General features: G+C 41.9%; 1 protein-coding gene across 5 annotated transcripts in view; it reads right to left on the minus strand.

The window, feature by feature from the left end:
* Window positions 1–20,024, minus strand: part of CEP112 (centrosomal protein 112) — a gene marked incomplete at its 3' end in the record, with an annotated part of 207,445 nt that overhangs the window by 35,289 nt on the left and 152,132 nt on the right. For 3 of the 5 annotated variants that reach the window (XM_083427382.1, XM_083427384.1, XM_083427381.1), the window contains 2 exons: window positions 19,043–19,105; window positions 15,128–15,277 (listed from right to left, as the gene is read on the minus strand). The exons of 1 other annotated variant lie outside the window; for it this stretch is intronic. In XM_083427382.1, the coding sequence (XP_083283508.1) occupies window positions 15,128–15,277; window positions 19,043–19,105 (213 nt within the window). The remainder of the gene's footprint in view (window positions 1–15,127; window positions 15,278–19,042; window positions 19,106–20,024) is intronic. One more of the 5 variants, XR_014508003.1, reaches the window with a different exon arrangement.

Raw genomic sequence — 20,024 nt, forward strand, 5'->3', positions numbered from 1 at the left:
GCATTTGAACTCAATCAATTCCACCATGAGCTCATGTTTAAAAAAATGGAAAAAAGTTATCTACTCCTAAGGGGAACATTTTGTTCTGCAGTAGAGCAACTATTGGGGAAATATTTTTCATCCAAAGGCTATTTTTATGTAGAGACTATGCAAAATAAGCCTCTGAATCAACTGTTCGTTTCTGGTGGGAGTCCTGAGGACCTGATGGAGAGGCCTGCAGGGCCACATTTACCATATTTTTCGCTCCATAAGGCGCACTGGACCATAAGGAGCACCTAGTTTTTAGAGGGGGAAATCAAGAAAATAAAATCTCCCCCCCCCCAGTCCCAAAGAGCAAAGAAGCCATAGCTGTGTGCAGCCTCTCCCGGCCGGAGGGGCTGCGCACGGCTATGGCAATACCCCTACCTCCCACAAAAGCCCACAGGAGCCGCACACCCTTTAAGGAGCGCGTGGCTCCTGTGGGCTTTTCTACGTGGAGGGAGAAGGGACTGACTGGCCGCGTCAGTTCCTTCTGCCTCCTAGGGAAAAGCCCACAAGAGCCGTGCGGAGCTTGTGTGCGGCTCTTGGGGGCTTTTTCTGCCTGCCTCCCCCCTGCATTCGCTCCATAAGATGCACACACATTTCCCCTTGCTTTTTAGGAGCGAAAAAGTGTGTCTTATGGAATGAAAAATACAGTATCTACCGAAACTGAGCACCCACCTACCCCAACACTGATCTATTATATCATTCACTGAGAAGCCTTCCCACTGACATCAGCAGCCTTTTGGATTACTGTCAAGAGTGCTAGTGGGAGATCACTCAAAGGTCAGAGATCACTGCATAAAACAGTACCCTCTAGATAAATATTTAAAAGGCTAGAATATTAATATTGGTGTATTGCTAGTACAATTGGTTAGGATATCTAATGCATTTTTGCTTCAGTTGGGCAAGAGGAAACAACTTAGATAAAAACTCATGTTTTTCAGAAAATAGATCTTCTAAACTCAAAGATACCAGAACAGCTTTAGCATACACTTGTGGAGGAAAAAGTTCAAAACTTCCAATTTAAAACTACTTATATTGAGAGGATTTAAAAGATTCTGTCTAACATTTAGCTGACGCATTGTCAAAAACATTATCACGCCACTTTTTGAAGTTTCTTAGCTTCCCTCTAGTTATTAAAGCTTGAACTGCAGAGTTTGTTATCAGTCTCAAAGCATACATGTTAAGGTTGTTTTTCTCCCCTTTAAATACAACCAGCCCTTTGGGTTTGATTTCAGAACTATGAAGCACACAGACACACACACAAAAACAAATTAATCAGAGGGAGTGCCAGGTAAGAATTTAATGGCTTAATCCTCGGTCCAGATCACATACAGCAAAACTTAAGAATCATTCAGTTGGCAAAGTCTTGAACTCACTCCTGACCCCTGCTGAATCCCAGCTTTCTCGGGGTAATAGGGAAAAGATGGAGGCAGGGTCCTCATCTGACTGCTATAAAATGTACCACTGGACCATTCCATCCTGCTTCCACAGTGAAAACGAACCTCAGATAATCTAACAGCAAGGAAAGTGGATTGACCTTTTTTGTCACAAAGAGGGCACAACAACCATGCCTAGCAGGGATGAGATTGTGATTGGATCCATGGAATTGTGGTGTATCAAACAGACCATTATGCTGATTGCAGAAAAGAGTATGAGAGATTGACCCATTAGGCTTCATAGAACTACTACTTGTTTGTTTGTTTTTAAATTTACTTTTATTAACAGATTGTAACGTGCAATATAGTTCATTTATATAAATAACCTCAATATCATAACACAAACAGTGCATTGGGTTGTATTCAAAGTAGCGTTAAGTAGCGTCTTCCACAAGCAGAACTACTTCTGCTTGCACAAGAAAACTTGCCCCCCTTCCTCCCCCTCCCCCCCCGCCAGACGCCGCTAAATCTGTTCTAGATTTCCCCCAACCTGCCAGCGCAGAACTGAGGATGGTGTGGGGGGAGGGGAGGAGAAGAGAAGGGGGAATTCCCATTGCCCAAGCAGAAATCATTCCGCTTACGCAATTATTTAATTGAATACCACACCCTATATTTGTTAGTGCTTTTATATCCTAGGTAAAGGTAAAGGTACCCCTGACCATTAGGTCCAGTCGTGGACGACTCTGGGGTTGCGGCGCTCATCTCGCTCTATAGGCCAAGGGAGCTGGTGTTTGTCCGCAGTCAGCTTCTGAGTCATGTGGCCAGCATGACTAAGCCACTTCTGGCGAACCAGAGCAGTGCACAGAAACACCGTTTACCGTCCCGCTGGAGCGGTACCTATTTATTTACTTGCACATGACGTGCTTTTGAACTGCTAGGTGGGCAGGAGCTGGGACCGAACAACGGGAGCTCACCCCGTCACTCGGATTGAACTGCCAACCTTCTGATCAGCAAGCCCTAGGCTCTGTGGTTTAGACCACAGCGCCATCCTGCCCCACCTTAAAACACATGCCAGTATTCTTCATGTTCAGATAGCCTTGTCTAAACAAAAATATTTTAAGCAGGCACCGCTAAAGTGTGCAGTAAATGTGCCTTGCTGATGTCAATAGGCAGGGAGTTCCATAGTGTATGTGGTTTCTTACACAATTACTTACAAGAGAAGAACCAGCATTATGTGGCATCTGTAACAGATCGAAGTAGTCGAGTGAACAAATAGGAGGTTAGGCGGTGGTGGAAGTAAACTGGTCCCAAGCGGCATCCCATTGTGTAACCGCTTGGGCGAAGATCTTTGCCTATCAACCAACCAAATTTATTATTTGGTATAATAAAACAAAGTGGACCATTTGGGTCTATGCTAATTATCACTGGCAGGAAGAAAAGGGCATCCCTCCCACAGCAGAATAAGCTGTGCTATCAGGTAACAATATTAATGCTCTGTGTATTCCATGTACACAAAAGAAAAAAATAAGTTTCATAATGTCTTTTTACTTTCAAAACTGACATTAGGTCAACATTAGGTATTAACTTTCAAGGCAACCTGTTGCTATTTGAACTGAGCAAAAGCTGGCTTGAATCAATATGGCCTGACAATTCAATCTGTGATGTGAAAAGCACCCAAAATCTTTTAAATATTATGTCTTTGAGCCAACAGTGCTTGGCAAGGGAGGACAGTCAAGTCACACAAAAGTCTTCATCAAGACTTTAAGATAAGGTAGTCCAATTGCAAAGGCAATTAAGAGTCAATAAAGAGGGTGAACTAAGAGTTTTTAAGTTTTCTTTTATTTTGTTTCAATATTTGACTGCGATTTAGCTAATTTACGTAAGAAAAACATATGAAAACTAATGTCTTCAGCAGCTAGTCAAAAAGATTATTAGAACGTAATCTTATTAGCCTGAGGGAAAAGATGACTGCCTTTTCAAATATTTGCTATACAGTTCCATTAGTAGCATGTGAGTGTGTGTCTTTTTAAGACATACTAACTTCTACTGATTTCCAAGAAAGCTTGTTCCTCAAAGTCCCTGATCTAGTGAGTTACAGAAAGATATGGCAAAGATGCTTGTCAGCATAAATTATATGGAAAAGCATATCTACATTTCACATGCTCTTCTGGATATTAAAGTATTTTTTATGTAAATGGAAAATTTACTGCAGCTTTCTTTTATACTCATATTCATTGTCAAGTTTTTGAAGGCTTTTACAAAATGGTAAGAAGACTTGATTTTTAAAAATAAGCATGCTCAATTTACCAGATTTTAATTCCACTTCGTTGATTTGCATCACTGCTTCCTCTATCTATAGACTTTGGGGGCTGATAGAGGAGGAATTTGCCTTACAAATAACAGTAGGTCTTTGATTTTTGTGAACATTTAAACTGAAAATTAGCACAGGTGAATTCCACATAAAGCCAAACAGCTATGTAAGGATGGATGAAAGTAGGGATTATATCTAAAACAAAATAATTGAGCAGGGATTATATCTGAAACAAAAACCCTGAGGACAAGTAATAATAAGTAGGGTACTTTGCTGACCTAACAGAAATTGTTTGGACCCATGCTGTTTTTCTAGAAAAAGAGGTGCCAAGACTCATCATGAAGTCCTCTCTTCTTCTCTTATACAGTGGTACCTCGGGTTAAGAACTTAATTCGTTCTGGAGGTCCATTCTTAACCTGAAGCTGTTCTTAACCTGAAGCACCACTTTAGCTAATGGGGCCTCCTGCTGCCGCCGCGCCGCCGTAGCACAATTTCTGTTCTTATCCTGAGGCAAAGTTCTTGACCTGAAGCACTATTTCTGGGTTAGCAGAGTCTGTAACCAGAAGCGTATGTAACCAGAAGTGTATGAAACCCGAGGTACCACTGTAATGACAATGGTACCCATTGGGGAGGTGCCAGAACTGAGGTCTGGGGAGTTCCAGCTGAAGAAAAGCTGTGGTTTTCGACTTCCAGTTCATTGGAAACACCTCATTTAATCTAATACGAGCTCAACAACGTCGCAGAAAACAAACCTTTTTCACTCTTGGGAATATGACAACCCTAGTATAGAAGTCGTAAAACTTTCAATGAAACCTGGCATAGGTGCCATCAGTTCTGATAATGTGGCATTTCTCATGGATTTCCGGAATCATAGTTCATTAAATCATTGCAGATGCGAGGTTGAAGTTTCAGAGATTTAGAATCTAACTACACGTGACACTAACTGCAATCACGTGGTGTCCACCCTTTGTTTAATTGCCAGTAAGGATATTCACTTGTCATAACTTTTCCGTAGTTTTTGAAATGACTGACGATGCTGCTTGATCTATTTTATTGTTATTGTATCATTAATAGTAAACCATCTTGAGATATTTTCATAATAGGCAGTATATGAATATTTAAAAAAATAAAAATAAAATAATAATAATAATAATAATAATAATAATATAAATGAAATTCATTTCAGATTTATTATTCCAGCCAGAGAAAAGGAGAATTCAATCTGTTTTTGGCAGATCAGAACTCACTTCTCTAGGCTCCAAACATTTTCAAAGTGGAACCCAGCAATTTTGCCAGTTGTTTTTTTTTTAATGTACTGTTACTACTCCCATTTCTCTATTTATTTCCTGTCAAAGCTGTTTAATCAAATACATCTACGAGCATATGCACCACAAATCCTTATGGTTCCTGTCCTCAACATTCGACTACAACCATTTGAACTATACTGAGATCCTTAATTTGTTCAACTCTACTGAGATACTTAAAGCTGCAGTCTGAATATGGGAGGTGATAGTAGAACGAAGAGGAGCTGTAAAAAGAAAGTTAAAATCATCACATACTGACAAGCCATGCAGAGGACATAAGCAATTCCTCTGCAATAACCATTTTATGTCTAATAACCGTATTCTTAGGGAACAGAGATTTTACGAGTTTCTTGGCCTCTTTGGCAGAGAAAGAAAACATACTGAAACTAGTGGTGTTCAGTTCCATCCCTTCGTGACTACAATGTTCCTATACAGGTAGAAAGTATTCTGAAGGCCAGAGTGTTTGAACAGTACTTCATCAATTCAAAATGAGTTCATGCCAAGCTTGCTTGGCACATTTCTGGTAAGATGGGCCCCTTTAGTTTTCTCTTACTTTTTAATATATAATTTCAAATATTTTTGAGGTATGGATGACATTTTTAAAATGCAAAAGCATTAAAAAATAACAGAAAACAGAACAAGTTCCAGAGCACCACCGGTTTCCCATTTGTGCAGCTACATCTCAGCCTTCTCTCATTAGAAGCGCGCAGAAAAGTAGGGAGTTTCAGCCCTTTCAAAACCATCTCGCACATCTAATAAAATGCTGCCTTCTTACACAGCTGAGATACCAACAGCAGCGAAACCAAGGATACCACGGCGTAACAAGGCTTAGTACTATTTGTGTTTTGAATGCTTGACTGAAAAAAGAAAACACGGGGAACTTCTCATTCAGCCGAGTTGGATGCAAAAGGCACTAATTTAAGAAGCAGAAGGCAAAACTGTAGCTGCAGAAAGCAATGAAGTTTTAGGTCTCTAGTAAAACGGAGCTGGCAGCACCAAGCTCATGTTCACGCCAAACGCCAGCTGCAAACGAGGACTGCTGTAAACCACTCATGGGGACTGAGCAGAAAACAGTCAGAAGGGCATAAAAAAACGGAGTATTAAAAAAAAAAAAAAGGAAGGCAGCACTTCCACAAAGTATAGTGCATTAACCTTGACAACTCAAACCGCACTATAATCTCAAAACATCAATCACCTTTCGTTTCCCTCTACCCCCTTCCTAGTTTCCAGACTTTTCACCAAATTTGGTCAATTACCGTGTGGTATTTTAGAGGAGCTGAGGAAACACATAATATCAGCTGTGAGCCAAGCATGGTGGCTTGGTAGCGAGCAGCGGTGAAGGGTGTTACCAGGTATGCAGACAATTAGAACCTGCTGATACGGTTCAAATTATTGCATAGGCACCAGTAATTGCTGTTTTTACTCAGGGGAATTGCAAGGACATGAATTACATTAACTTTAGAAAGGAAAACATAAGGAACCTAAATATAGCCCTATAAGGAGAGACCTACATTTTTACTAAAGCTAGAGAAAATGAGCATGTTCTCCAGCATCTCCAAAAACAGTCTCCTGAAGATGGAAGGACTCCCAGTCTGTAGAAAGAGCATCAGGTATGAAGGATTTGGCAATGCAAATTTTTATTGATACAGGTTCAATCTGTTTCTCTCTTTTTTCTGTTGTTGCTTTTTTAAAGCACCAAGCAAACTTGCTTTTTCATCTCCCTTCCCCTAGCCCCACTATATATCTTTTAGATATAGGAGGCCAACTCCTGTGTCAGATTATGCCTCAAGCGATGTGGCATGCACAGCTTTCCGGAAACACAGATGTGAGAGAAGTAATATCTTCTTGAGGACTCAGGTGGGCAGAGTCAGCAGTAGGGACCCAATGAGGCTGGGTTGGGAAGTGTATCAGATGAAGCCTATGACAGTTGCGTGGGAAAAGCAAGGAATTTCTGTGCTTGAGGAACCAGGCATGTGTTGTTGACTGCTGGACCACGTCCTGTCCCTTAGTGGTTTTTTAGTCTCCAAAGATAGGGAATACAGATGTTATGGCAAGGCTGGTAACTATCAAGGAATCTGTAAAAATGATTTCAATCCATCTCCTTGGTTTTCTTCAGACGGTGCATTAGCAAGGGGGGTGGGTACTATCTTGCAGAACTGGCGTTAAAATGGAGTTATGCTAAGAGTACAAAAGGCAGAGTAGTTAATACTTAGAAAAGCATAGCACCCAAAGGTTTTTCTGAGCTCATCCGCATGGTAAAACAGAACACTTCTTTCTCTTCCTGGTTGGGCACACTATGAAAACCTACATGCTTCCAGAACCACAATAATGGATTTCATAGTTAACTGGCCAAAGGCTAGCTGAGAAAATGCAGTTGGGGAGATTTAGTGCAATATATAAAATGCCATATTGCTTCGTTATGAAATCAGGAGACTATGAATGTCTCAACAGGCTAGGTTCAGTTTACTAACAATGGAAGCACATGCATGTTCTTTTGCTCTTTAAATTTTACCCTCAGCCTCAGCCTGAAATAGAGAATTTCCCCACAAAAGCGTAAGAACATCACTGGGCCTTCCGAGATCAGATCAAGGTCCTTGTTGTCCAGCATCCCAGAGAGGACAGCTAGATGCCTTTGGAAACCCGCAAACAGGGAAACTGAGGCAATAGTCCTCAGGTGCTGTTTCTTTCTTCCCAAAATTGGCATTCAGTTGGATCTTGACTCCGAACTTGGCTTCTATTAAGCCAACATGGCTAATATCCTTTGACTGACTGACTGATTGATCTATCCTATGTGAATATGTCTAAGGAGTAGGGCTCCCTTAGGAATCTAAGAAGCTACTTGGCAGGGGCATTAAGCAAAGCACCTTTACAGACTGATATAGAAGCCTGCTTCCTAAGCTATCTGAAGTGGATGGGTCAGTTCTAATAACTTGAACATTGACATCTTCTGTCACACCTTCCAACCAAACACCCTCCATGTTTTTTCTCACAGGTTTTGGCTTGTCCACCTTTCTTGAAAATATCAGGTGTGGTTTAATATTTCATTTGAAAATGCAAATGCCTATAACTTCCTATTAATATGTCAAACTCTGAAAACTAGGTGCAAATAGCTTTACTGCACAGCAATAAAATTTGTAGGCTTACAGACATTTGCTTTGAAAATGCCAAATGCTCCCACAGCCTTTTGGTGGTGAATATAAAAGTTGGTTCATATTGTATTTCCACCTACACTGCTGGAAGAGCCTCCAAGTCAATGCTGTTCCAGAAGAGAAAAGGAAAAAGGCAGAATTCCAAAAAGTCTCTGGAAGCAGAACAAAGCCTGACAATTGGAAAGCCTACACAGGCTTTTGTAGAGGCTATTTTGTTGATACTTGGTTGGAAGAGGTGGAATCCTGGCTTTTTAAACTGCCTTTTTTGTGATGCCCCAGATTTTTGAGGCTAGGATCATTCTGAATGATGCTTGATTCTTAGGAGCCCACTATTAAATTCATTCTAAAAGCTGCCTTCTCCATAACACATTGAAAGTTGTTTCATGTATTACTTTCTGTCCCTGGGAACCCATTTCTGTTCATCTTTCATAATTTCATCTTACTTGTCTAAAAAGAAAACTAGAACAGTAAACAACAATTGGGTGAACTGTTGCATTATTTTGGGAATGTACCATGTTGGACAAAATGCAACATTTCCCAAAAGTACTGTTGAATGAAAAACGGCACCTGACGTTATTTAAAAATTAACTTCAATTGAAAATTCTTTCGCAATAAACTTCAACATATAGACCAGTATGTTCACGTCAGTAATTTGCAACATTTCTATTTACAGGGAAACCTTTCCACAACAGGTACACAATATTCCCGGTCACATTTGAAGGTAGGCACAGTTCATTCCTAGACTTGCATTTTCCCCTGGACTGTGTTGCTTGAATCGCAAGTGTGACATAAAGGTAAAGGGACCCCTGACCATTAGGTCCAGTCGTGGTTGACTCTGGGGTTGCGGCGCTCATCTCACTTTATTGGCCGAGGGAGCCAGCGTACAGCTTCCAGGTCATGTGGCCAGCATGACTAAGCCACTTCTGGCGAACCAGAGCAGCACACAGAAACACCGTTTACCTTCCCGCTGGAACGGTACCTATTTATCTACTTGCACTTTGAGGTGCTTTCGAACTGCTAGGTTGGCAGGAGCTGGGACCGAGCAACGAGAGCTCACCCCGTTGCGGGGATTCGAACCGCTGACCTTCTGATTGGCAAGTCCTAGGCTCTGTGGTTTAACCCACAGCGCCACCCATAACATGCACTAAAACACTGTCTTCTGGGTGCACATTACCGGTGAAGGAAAAATCAGAAATGAAGAAACAAGATGCCTTTCAGTAAATGGTGTTCACCTTTACAGATGCCTTGATTGCAATTGATGGGAGTCTGCCATGACCCCTGAAATGTTGTGGAGAGGCTGGTCAGAGCAGGACGAAGGGTGGGAGGAGTTGCCCACTGACGAACCTGGGAAGCAGAGGATGGGCAATGTCCAGGCCTCCAAACACAGCAGAGTCACCCTGAGAGACATTACAAATGAGAGCTTGGATCCCAGGGAGGGTTCCCATGGCAGATCCACCCTGTCCCCTCTCATATCAGCCAGCTGCTGTGCGCCCAGTTGGACCCAGTTCCTGTGCCCTCCTTGCCTCCTGTCCCAGCACCATATCTGGTGCCACCAGAGCCTGCCTCTAGCCAATCCTCTTAGGAGGAGTCCACTCCATTTGGCTTGGAGCTGCTGCTAACACTTCCTCAGTTGCCTAGGTCATGGAGATGTCAGACCCAGCACAAGCAGAGAGCTTGGGACCATCTTTCTGGAAGGAATTCCCATTTGCTAGCCCAGTCCAAAGGAACATCCTACTTGTTGAGCTGAAGTTATACCCTTGTTACGTTATTCCCTTGTAACAAGAGCCAACGAGGCGTATTGTTCATTGCATCAGTGTCTTAGCTTATTTAGCCATGAACTAATGCTGTGCCTTTGAACCCTATGTACCACAACTGATTTGAGCATTAAAGTTTTTGGTGGGAAATGTAATATGAGTCCAAGTTCTATAAGATCTATGGGGTAGATATTGTTTTATTTTGTTTATTTAAAAGCATTTCTAAAACACTTAATATTTAAGCATCTCTAAGAAGTATACGGGACGCGGGTGGCGCTGTGGGTAAAACCTCAGGGCCTAGGACTTGCTGATTGCACGGTCGGCGGTTCGAATCCCCGCGGCAGGGTGCGCTCCCGTCGTTCGGTCCCAGCGCCTGCCAACCTAGCAGTTCGAAAGCACCTCCGGGTGCAAGTAGATAAATAGGGACCGCTTACCAGCGGGAAGGTAAACGGCGTTCCGTGTGCTGCGCTGGCTCGCCAGATGCAGCTTCGTCACGCTGGCCACGTGACCCGGAAGTGTCTTCGGACAGCGCTGGCTCCCGGCCTATAGAGTGAGATGAGCGCACAACCCTAGAGTCTGGCAAGACTGGCCCGTACGGGCAGGGGTACCTTTACCTTTACCTTTTAAGAAGTATACAGAGGGACGCGGGTGGTGCTGTGGGTTAAACCACAGAGCTTAGGATTTGCTGATCAGAAGGTCGGCGGTTTGAATCCCCGCAACGGGGTGAGCTCCCGTTGCTCAATCCCTGCTCCTGCCAACCTAGCACTTCGAAAGAACCTTAAAGTGCAAGTAGATAAATAGGTACCGCTCCGGTGGGAAGGTAAACGGCGTTTCCGTGCGCTGCTCTGGTTCGCCAGAAGTGGCTTAGTCATGCTTGGCCATATGCCCTGGATGCTGTACGCCGGCTCCCTCGGCCAGTAAAGCGAGATGAGCGCCGCAACCCCAGAGTCGGTCACAACTGGACCTAATGGTCAGGGGTCCCTTTACCTTTACCTTTAAGCAGTATACAAAAAAGATCATGTAAAAACATGTCCAGCATCCTGGACACATTGCAAAATGATATTGATTACAGCATCAAGGATCAGGAGACTGTGGTTTCAGGCGGGTCTTAATAGTGCTAAATCAAGCACTAGGCATGAGGCTTTGCTGAACAGAAATGGTTTGTCTAGATTCCACATGGCTGCTTTGCAGCATCTGTCTGCTTTCCTGCTTGAGGTAGCAGAACAAACAAGTCTGCAGAGAAAGGTCATGGAGTGTGTTTGAGACAATGCTGTCTTTTCCCATCCAAATCCAGTTTCGTACAGAGAGAAGTGGCTAAGAAAGGCACTAAAAGCCCAGCTCATGCCAGGTGTCACCTTTTTTCCTTTTTGTTACGGAACCTGTCCTTGGGAGTGGGTTATTATCAGGGGGGGAAATAACTGGTACTGAGATGACCAGGTTAATATTCCAGGATCTTTTCAAGGGATTAGTAATTCTCATGCATGGCAACACGTCTGATCACTGAGAAGCATGAGAGCTTTCATTCTCTAACAGGAAGCCAGCAAGGTCATAGCCAATGTGAAGGTATTTTTTAATCACCTTTCCCCCAACCCTCATAGTAGAAATATTACCTCAATAGATTAGCTCTTCGTGTAAACCCTCACCCAGTTAGAGTGCATCCTTCATCCTCTAACAGATAGTATTATGTTGCAGCCAACCTTTTTGCCAATTCACAAATCCACCTGGTTCACAGCTGCCGCCACTCATGATCAAGAAATTTTCAGTGCGAGCGACTGAATATAGGACTGAAGCAGTAAGGTGAGAATCTAGGAAATGACATGGTTCAGTCAGGCTAAAAATCACTGCTAAGTGCTAGAAAGCAGACACATTTTCCACTTGCCGTTGCTCTTACCAGCTAATTTGGGATCCTATTCTCTCCCCACCCACCTTCCTGAGCACATCAATCCCACCTGTCCTGTGAGGAAGAGCAGCAAGACCATTTGGGGCCCAGTGAACTTACCTGCCACAATGGGAGTGACAATAAGCTGGCAGATTCCACCTAGGCCCCAGAGGGCCAAGATGCCACCCTCAAAGGTAAACAATTTCCAGCTGCATTACAGTCACTTCCAGGAAAGTGCAGCTGCCATGTTGTTGATTTTTCCATCAAGTCCTGTTTTACGTTTTTAAATGTGAGCAGCCCATTCTAAATAAGATGCAATCCCTAAATCTAATTCATAAAATAAATGCAAACACGGACACTAAAAAAAAAAGCTTCCCTTTTACTGAACCGATGAATATAAACATTATAGCACCTTGTATATGAAGAGGAGCATCATCTCTCCACATTGTAATAGGTTTTTGGAGGATAATTGTTTTCTTTTGGGTGAAGGATGCTTTTCAGAGGATCATTCTATTCCCTAAAATTACGAAATGATACAAATCACAATCTTGTCTAGTAATGAAGGCTGATGCTTCTCCTCCTTTGTAACTCAGATTGTGAATGGTTTGCAAGGGTAGCCCCTCAGAGATTAACCTTTCATTCACCATATTTGCCTGGAGGGAAACACTTTAAGAAATGATTTCACACTGACGGAAATATCAGGAACAAGAAAATGTGTTGCTGCTTCTCTAAGCATGATCCTTAGAAACCAGAGAAAATCAAGGTAAGTCTCATCCTCACCTTACACATGTTGAAATACTGTTAGAAATGGAATGCCATATAAAAAGTAGGAAAAAATAATGAAAGTATCATAGTGGAAGATTTCTTGCCACAAAGGCTGAGTCTGCATATAACAGGAAGCCATAGTTAAACGAAGTATGGCTTATCAAGAATGTGCAAGCATTCACATACATGCCTGCTCATACTGTGCCCACCTTCTTCCTTTTGCCACACCAGAAGGAAACAAGGCAGAGCACTGCCATAGGGTTACGTGGAAACCAGCACAAATGGTTTATTTTTCTCCAAACCACAAGAACAAGCCACAAATGTTCTTGATACGAGAACTGGTTCTCAGGTAGTCACCATTTGAACAGTTTCCGCATTGCTGGTAAGCCATACTTTGTTTGAATTTACCATTATGTGCAAACCTGGCCAAAATGTATCGGTAACTTAATGCAGTCCTTGTTTTGCAGTTAAATGTAACCGCAGTACATTTCTATTCAAGAAAGAATGTGCAGGGATGTCAATTTGAAGAACGTAATATGGTCCTCAAGCACTTATGGCATCTTTACAATTAAGATGACCCTGGCTCATTCTGGTAGTTTTAACTTGCATTGCTTAGAATACGTCTTTTTGTTGCATGATTCCCTCCTTGTTCAGAGGCACTGCCCACCCCCCCGGTATCTGTACACCCTGAGTTATATGGGGGATTGGGACTGAATCTTTGCTACATACCAATTAGGAGAAATACCAGTTGAAGCACCCCCATTATACTGAAAGAGCTCATAGGAGAAGAAATAATGCAAAATAGCTGGAAAATAAACCAATCCGGGTGCACACAAACTTTTTTGAAGCAACATCTAATGGACAGAGACAGCATGGAGAAAGTCGATGCAAAACAAAAAGGCCAACTGGCCCCAAGCCTACAAACAGTCACAAAGCCGAGTCCATCTACTTACATGCATACATATCACTGTGACACCAAGAATATGAGTGCTCTTTTAAAGAATTAGAAAATCCTGACATTATTCGTTCGTATTTCTAGCCCACTCAGTCCCAGAGACTGGTCATGTGTTAGTAAGTTAAAACAAATTTATAAACATGTAAAGTGGCAAATTAAAATCCGCTCAACAAATTTAAATCCAAAACCGAAGCTCCAAACTGACTGAGCTCCTAAAACCAAGCCAAAACAAATGGTGTTACACTGCCCTGAAAAGATGTTCCTTAAGGCAGGCGAGGCTCCAAATGAAGAGTACTGCAGTTATGGGGCAGTTACTGAGGATGACACTATTCATGCTTGTGTTGTCTGTTGCTAAGACAGGGGTCAGCAAACTTTTTCAGCAGGGGGCTGGTCCACTGTCCCTCAGACCTTGTAGGGGGCCGGACTCTATTTTTTTTTTGGGGGGGGGGGACTGAACGAATTCCTATGCCCCACAAATAACCCAGAGATGCATTTTAAATAAAAGCACACATTCTACTCATGTAAAAACACCAGGCGGGCCCCACAAATAACCCAGAGATGCATTTTAAATAAAAGGACACATTCTACTCAAACACGCTGATTCCCAGACTGCCCATGGACCAGATCTAGAAGGCGATTGGGCTGGATCCGGCCCCCGGGCCTTAGTTTGCCTACCCATGGCTAAGATGGTCCACCTCTATCATTCTTAAGAGGCTTCAAATGGATGGACAATGGCCCCAGATAGTGCCTATTTTTATAGCTGTTGACTTGGAAAGGAACCACAAAGCAACGTGGCACTAACTTTATCAGAAGGGTCAATTTACCAGGTCTGGTTGAGTGCTTTCCAGTATATGTCCCAACACGGAAATATTTTACACTAAGGGCTGTCTTTGCAATAGCAGAATTTATTGCAGTGGGGCTTTCCCCACCTCCTTTCTCCGCATCCCCCAATCAGCTCTGGGGGAGTCAGGAGTATTCCAAGAACAGCATGAGAGGGGAGACAATTCCATCAGGCAAGCACAAATGTTTATGCTTACGAAGCAGTCTCTATAAAGCTACCGTATTTTTCGCTCTATAAGACGCACCAGACCACAAGACGCACCTAGTTTTTGGAGGTGGAAAACAAGAAAAAAAATATTCTGAATCTCAGAAGCCAGAACAGCAAGCGGGATCGCTGTGCAATGAAAGCAGCAATCCCTCTTGCTGTTCTGGCTTCTGGGATAGCTGCGCAGCCTGCATTCGCTCCATAAGACGCACACACAGTTCCCCTTACTTTTTAGGAGGGAAAAAGTGAGTCTTATAGAGCAAAAAATACGGTACTTTGAATCCCACCCTAAAGTTCCAGAATATTTCCAAAAAATGCTATCCCATACCTAAAGGTTGACTGTTGTTATTAAAAAAAAAATTACTACAGTAAATTTCTCTCCAATTATTTCCCATAGAAAAACCAGTCAATGAATGTATCACAGTTCAAGCCCAGTGAATGAAATTGTTGAGCGCTATAAGAACATGAATGCTACATGCATTCATGCAGCCACAGCCAATGCTTTCAAAACTTTTAATTATGCTCAAACAGCTGGTAGCATCATTGACTCAAAGCCCAAGATTACCTTGATTGCTCTGTCATTATCTCTAATCAGCTGCTTCTTCTCATCTTCAAACTTTTGTAAAACATCCTGCAGACGCCTTTCTGCAGCAAGCTGCTGCTGGCTGCTTTCCTCTGTCAGAGAGGAAATGGTTGTCTTAAGATCAGCTATGATCTAAAAAGAAAACAGCATGCTAAAACTCCTACAATAGTAAGAAGTTTATGTTTTGCATGTATTTACACTTGACACAAAAATCTGAGTTAGCAAACTCAACTGTGAAAACTAAATAGTTGAAATTAACATATTACAACACTAGCAAGCATAACATTCTACACAGAGAAAAGAAATACAGCAAGACCCAGAATGGCATAAAATTGCCGAACGTAAAAATATATGAAAACATTTTCCACTATAAAATTCCCCAATAATTTACTCACCAGAACAAAGCACATTTGTTATGAGAAAACATGGGAAATAAGGGTTTCCAATTTTCCACTTCGCTGCAATGATTTTGTAAAATCAATCGTCTGGAATATTCTTGCACATTAGGATATGTAGCAATGATTCATGACATTCTGAGCTAACCCCCAGAGAAGGACAATTGCAATATAAACGATAAACATTGGATACTTTGGTTTAGTTGGCATTTGCCAACTTTCTTGAAGTTGCTTTTGCCAGCTTGAAGAAGCTGCAGTCAATTGCAGCGTATGCTCAGGGAAGGGAAGCAGTTTTTTAGGGGCTGCAAAAGCTGTGGTCTGAATTGGACTCTGGAAATGCCCTACACATGTGCAGAGAATTGTGTCAGGGGTGGGTTTTTTGTTGGGGGGGGGGGACCTCTAGACTCTGGTCCATGACATATCACATTTAGTTTATGAAATGAATCTAACATAGCAGTTAGTTCCTACTATGATTTGGCAAGTTTGGCATTGAGAGCCGGTGTGGTGTAGTGGTTAAAAGTGATAGTCTCGTAATCTGGGGAACCGGGTTCGCGTCTCCGCTCCTCCACATGCAGCTGCTGGGTGACCTTGAGCCAGTCACACTTCTCTGAAGTCTCTCAGCCCCACTCACCTCACAGAGTGTTTGTTGTGGGGGAGGAAGGGAAAGGAGAATGTTAGCCGCTTTGAGACTCCTGAAGGGGAGTGAAAGGCGGGATATCAAATCCAAACTCTTCTTCTTCTTCTTCTTCTTCAAGTTTTGAATGAGAGTCTCACAAAAGTCTGCATGCATGCTTGTCATAACACTTGTCTTCTATCTAAGGCCACTGCTTTCAGCACACTCACTTAAGAGAAAGCCTTACTAGACTCCACTGGGCCAAGTTCTGAGAAAACATCCCAGGGTTCAGGCAGTAATGACAGTCAGTCACCGATATATAAAAATCCTTGTTTGCACTAGAGAACTCTGGACCCAAGTTGGGAACAAAAACAAGGCAATATTGTGATGAGGTAGACTGTGTACGTGCTTGAGCAGGGGATTTTATTGTTGTTAGTTTGTTGTTTTGTTTTATTGCAGCTGTTTTTGTCATACCTATTCTCTCTCTTTTATAATAAATAATTTTAATTGATTTTCTTTCTTGCAACAAATATCCATCATCATTACTAAACATTCATTTTCCAATCCCCACCCCCCACCCCGTTGACTTCCCGCAACCTCCATTTCTGGCTTGTTACATCAAATGATACAATCTGCTGTTTATATTGTCATACTTATTCTCCAATTGCATCTGTTCATAATGGATTTTTAAAAATATCAAATTGCCCAGATGCATCTGAGTAACCAATAATAATAATAATAATAATAATAATAAATGATATATAGACTGTTTAGCACAGTTTGTCAGCTTTTCAACAACAAGGATAATTCAAAGGAAACAGTTGTCCCTAGTAAGGAACTGATATGAAAATATATTAAATAAGGGAACACAACTGGGAAATGCTTTCTTGAAAGGAGCTCATCTGTAGCTGAATAAAGGTACAATCTTGTACAATCTTATACAATCTTGTACAAGGTACAATCATCTCATGGCTGCCTTTCTGTCCTAAATAAATGGCATGTTGAGCAGAAAAGAATTGTGTATGTGCATCTACCTACTTACCCAATGTTCTGGGACTAAATCACTAATTCAACAGTGCAGATGTATACAACATTAGACTAGTCATTCGGCTTGTGAAGTTGGGATGCTCTAAAAAAGCATACCCAATCCCACCAAAAGAGTCCATGGAAACATACGTTAAAGAATCCAGCTCAATTAATTTTAAATTATTCGCTTAATTAAGATAAAATTGCAGAGAGAACACAGGGTGAGAATACCTGGATGGGACTCTAAGGTTCTTCTGGGTTAAAAAGCTGTGATGTTTTAATAATGTATTAAGAAATTTTTGAAAGCAGCGGATAGACAAGGAAATGCTTTGGGCAGTAAATCTCAGGGGAGAAAAATGTAATTGTTTATTTTGCCCAAACTTCAGAGAGAATTTCTTGGAATCTATTTTTCGTGTGTGGGTGTTAAAAAGCAAATGTTCCAAGAGGCCAGAGAGTGTTAGATTAGGCTGATGTTGTCAGCAGCCCGACCACATGAAAGTTACAAGTGACCTATTATTAACATTACATTACGAAAACTTTGTTCAAATGACAGTGTGAGGCTGATGCAAATCCCACAAGAAGTGAAGACATTCAGAATTAAAGATGAAGTCCAATATTTTAATTTGGTCTCTGTGCCAATAATGTGACCTAAAAGGCTGTGATACGTGTACAAACCCTTACAACAGCCTCCTCAGATTAAAAGAAAATGGAAACACACAGGCTAAGAATGTGTCCACTCGTTCTCCAGGATATGTATAGAAACTGCTTGTACAGTTTGAATCCCATCCTTGGTGCAGTCACTGATTAATTTATTTTTAAAATTATTTGGACCTTGCGTTTTGGCTCTCAATAGGTGCTCCATTTCCACGTCTTGGAGGAACTTGCTTTGCTGAAATATTTCTGAACAGATATCACCAAGAACATTGCCCAGTTCCCCAGAACAAGACCCGCTGCTTACAATGACAGACTGATATTCTTCCCAGTCAGTGGATTTGCTCCAAAAAAAAAAAAAAAAAGGGTTGATGAAAATCTGCTGCCCAGGAAGGACTCCAGCCAGCTGTTTCAGCAGAAAGCTAGAGAAGTTCCTGCTTGTGGATCATTAAGTCAGTCCTACAGGCTGCCAGTTCAGCCAAGTTAGGTTCTTATTGCTGCGCCATTTTCACGCCAAGTTTTGGAGTTAGGAGTATTAGCAGTCTTTAGGCAGAATTCCTCCCAAGGGTCTCTTTTCTTGCTATAGCTCCTATTAGAGAAGTGGGTAGGTAGGATCAGTGCTTTTTTTCGGGGGGGGGTGTGCAGGGGGACGCATACCCCTAAACATTTTGTGAATCTAAGTTTGGCCTCACTAAGGGGGAGTACTTCAATATGAGTGGAAAATGAGAGTAACCCTAAACATTTTTCTAAAAAAAAAAAAAAGCACTGGATAGGATAATATGTTTTATGATTCAGTAGCATCTAGGCTACTTTGCATCATATGTAAGATTATATTTCAAGCAACCACCTCTGAATTTCCAATCAGTTCATGCATAAAGCAAACCAGGTCGCAATAGTTCCATGTTCAACCATTTCCTGTATCACCCAGCAAGGAAGCTGTATGAGCCTTTCCTGAGTGATATAGAGAAGAGCATTGATTCACTTACTCTCCCCCCAAAAAGGGCAAAAAGTATTCATCAACAAAGTACAAAACAACATGGGAACAACTGGAGCTGGGTTTACATACTAACACTGCAAGAACAGAAGCAAGTCTGCCTTATTTCTATTTTCATTTTTAAAACTAAAAGAAAAGGGAAAAACAACAACCCAATAACAAAAACCCAAGTTTTGTAAAAGTAGGGTGTTTTTTTGTTTTATTTTGATGTTTCCTACCTGTGAAGATTTGGCAAACTTCTGACTGTATTCCTTTTCAATCTGCTTCAACCTGCTGTTGGCCTGAAATACACACACATACACACACACAAAAAGGAAACCAGATTATCTCAGATGAAGAACGTGTACAGACATTTTGCCACTGACCCCTATTGCCTGGCACCTCGTCTACATGCCTATCACTAAGCAGCTGGGATCTCTGCCAATTCCAACGCCCTTTTGTGGCAGCCAAAAAACCGCTAGGGCTTGTCTTTGATCTACAGCCAACTATTCATCACTTGAAAGGCGGGGGGGGGGGGGGGGGAGAGAATAGTACCTCTGCTGCCAATTATTAGAGAAACATAAAGGACTCTGTGGATTAAAAAAAAGACAGGGGGAGAAACAGAGTTTATCAGGATGACTTCATCTCTGTGAGAAGAAAAAAGGGAAGGAAAAAACCCAGAAGCTCCACTGGAGGCTGTGAGGGTACAATGTGATGCATACTCTATGATTTTGTATGCCAGCTGATGCCTGCAAGTTCCTTTTGTCATATTCTTACACCTTTTTTTTTACTGAAAGCTGGCGGCCGTTGAAGTAAAAATCCAATACGCTATGGAACCACTTGGCTTCCCTTTGACCCCCCCCCCCCTTATCTTTCATATCATATTCATAAGCCAAAAAGCAATCTGGAAAGAGGGGGTTCGTTGCTGCTTTTGATATCACATGCAATTCCTGAATTCAGTTCCTGAAATTCACCACACACACGCAAAAAACACCACGTAAATTTTCTCTACCTCCCCTTTCCCCCAGCCTACTTGGGCCACAATTTTGAAATAAAGATTTCTTTTAATAACCGGTTCCAAAAAGACATCTCTCAGAACTAATTACACCCAAGTAATTTGCTCAGTGTTCTCATGTTTCTGGATGCAGAATGGCAAAGCCATACGTTCTAAGTAAATGTTTGTAGGTGACACAGCACAGTGGCTGTGCTCCAACAGCTCTG

Source organism: Podarcis tiliguerta (genome assembly GCF_965153285.1).
Source record: "Podarcis tiliguerta genome assembly, chromosome: 2".
Classification (NCBI taxonomy): Eukaryota; Metazoa; Chordata; class Lepidosauria; order Squamata; family Lacertidae; genus Podarcis; species Podarcis tiliguerta.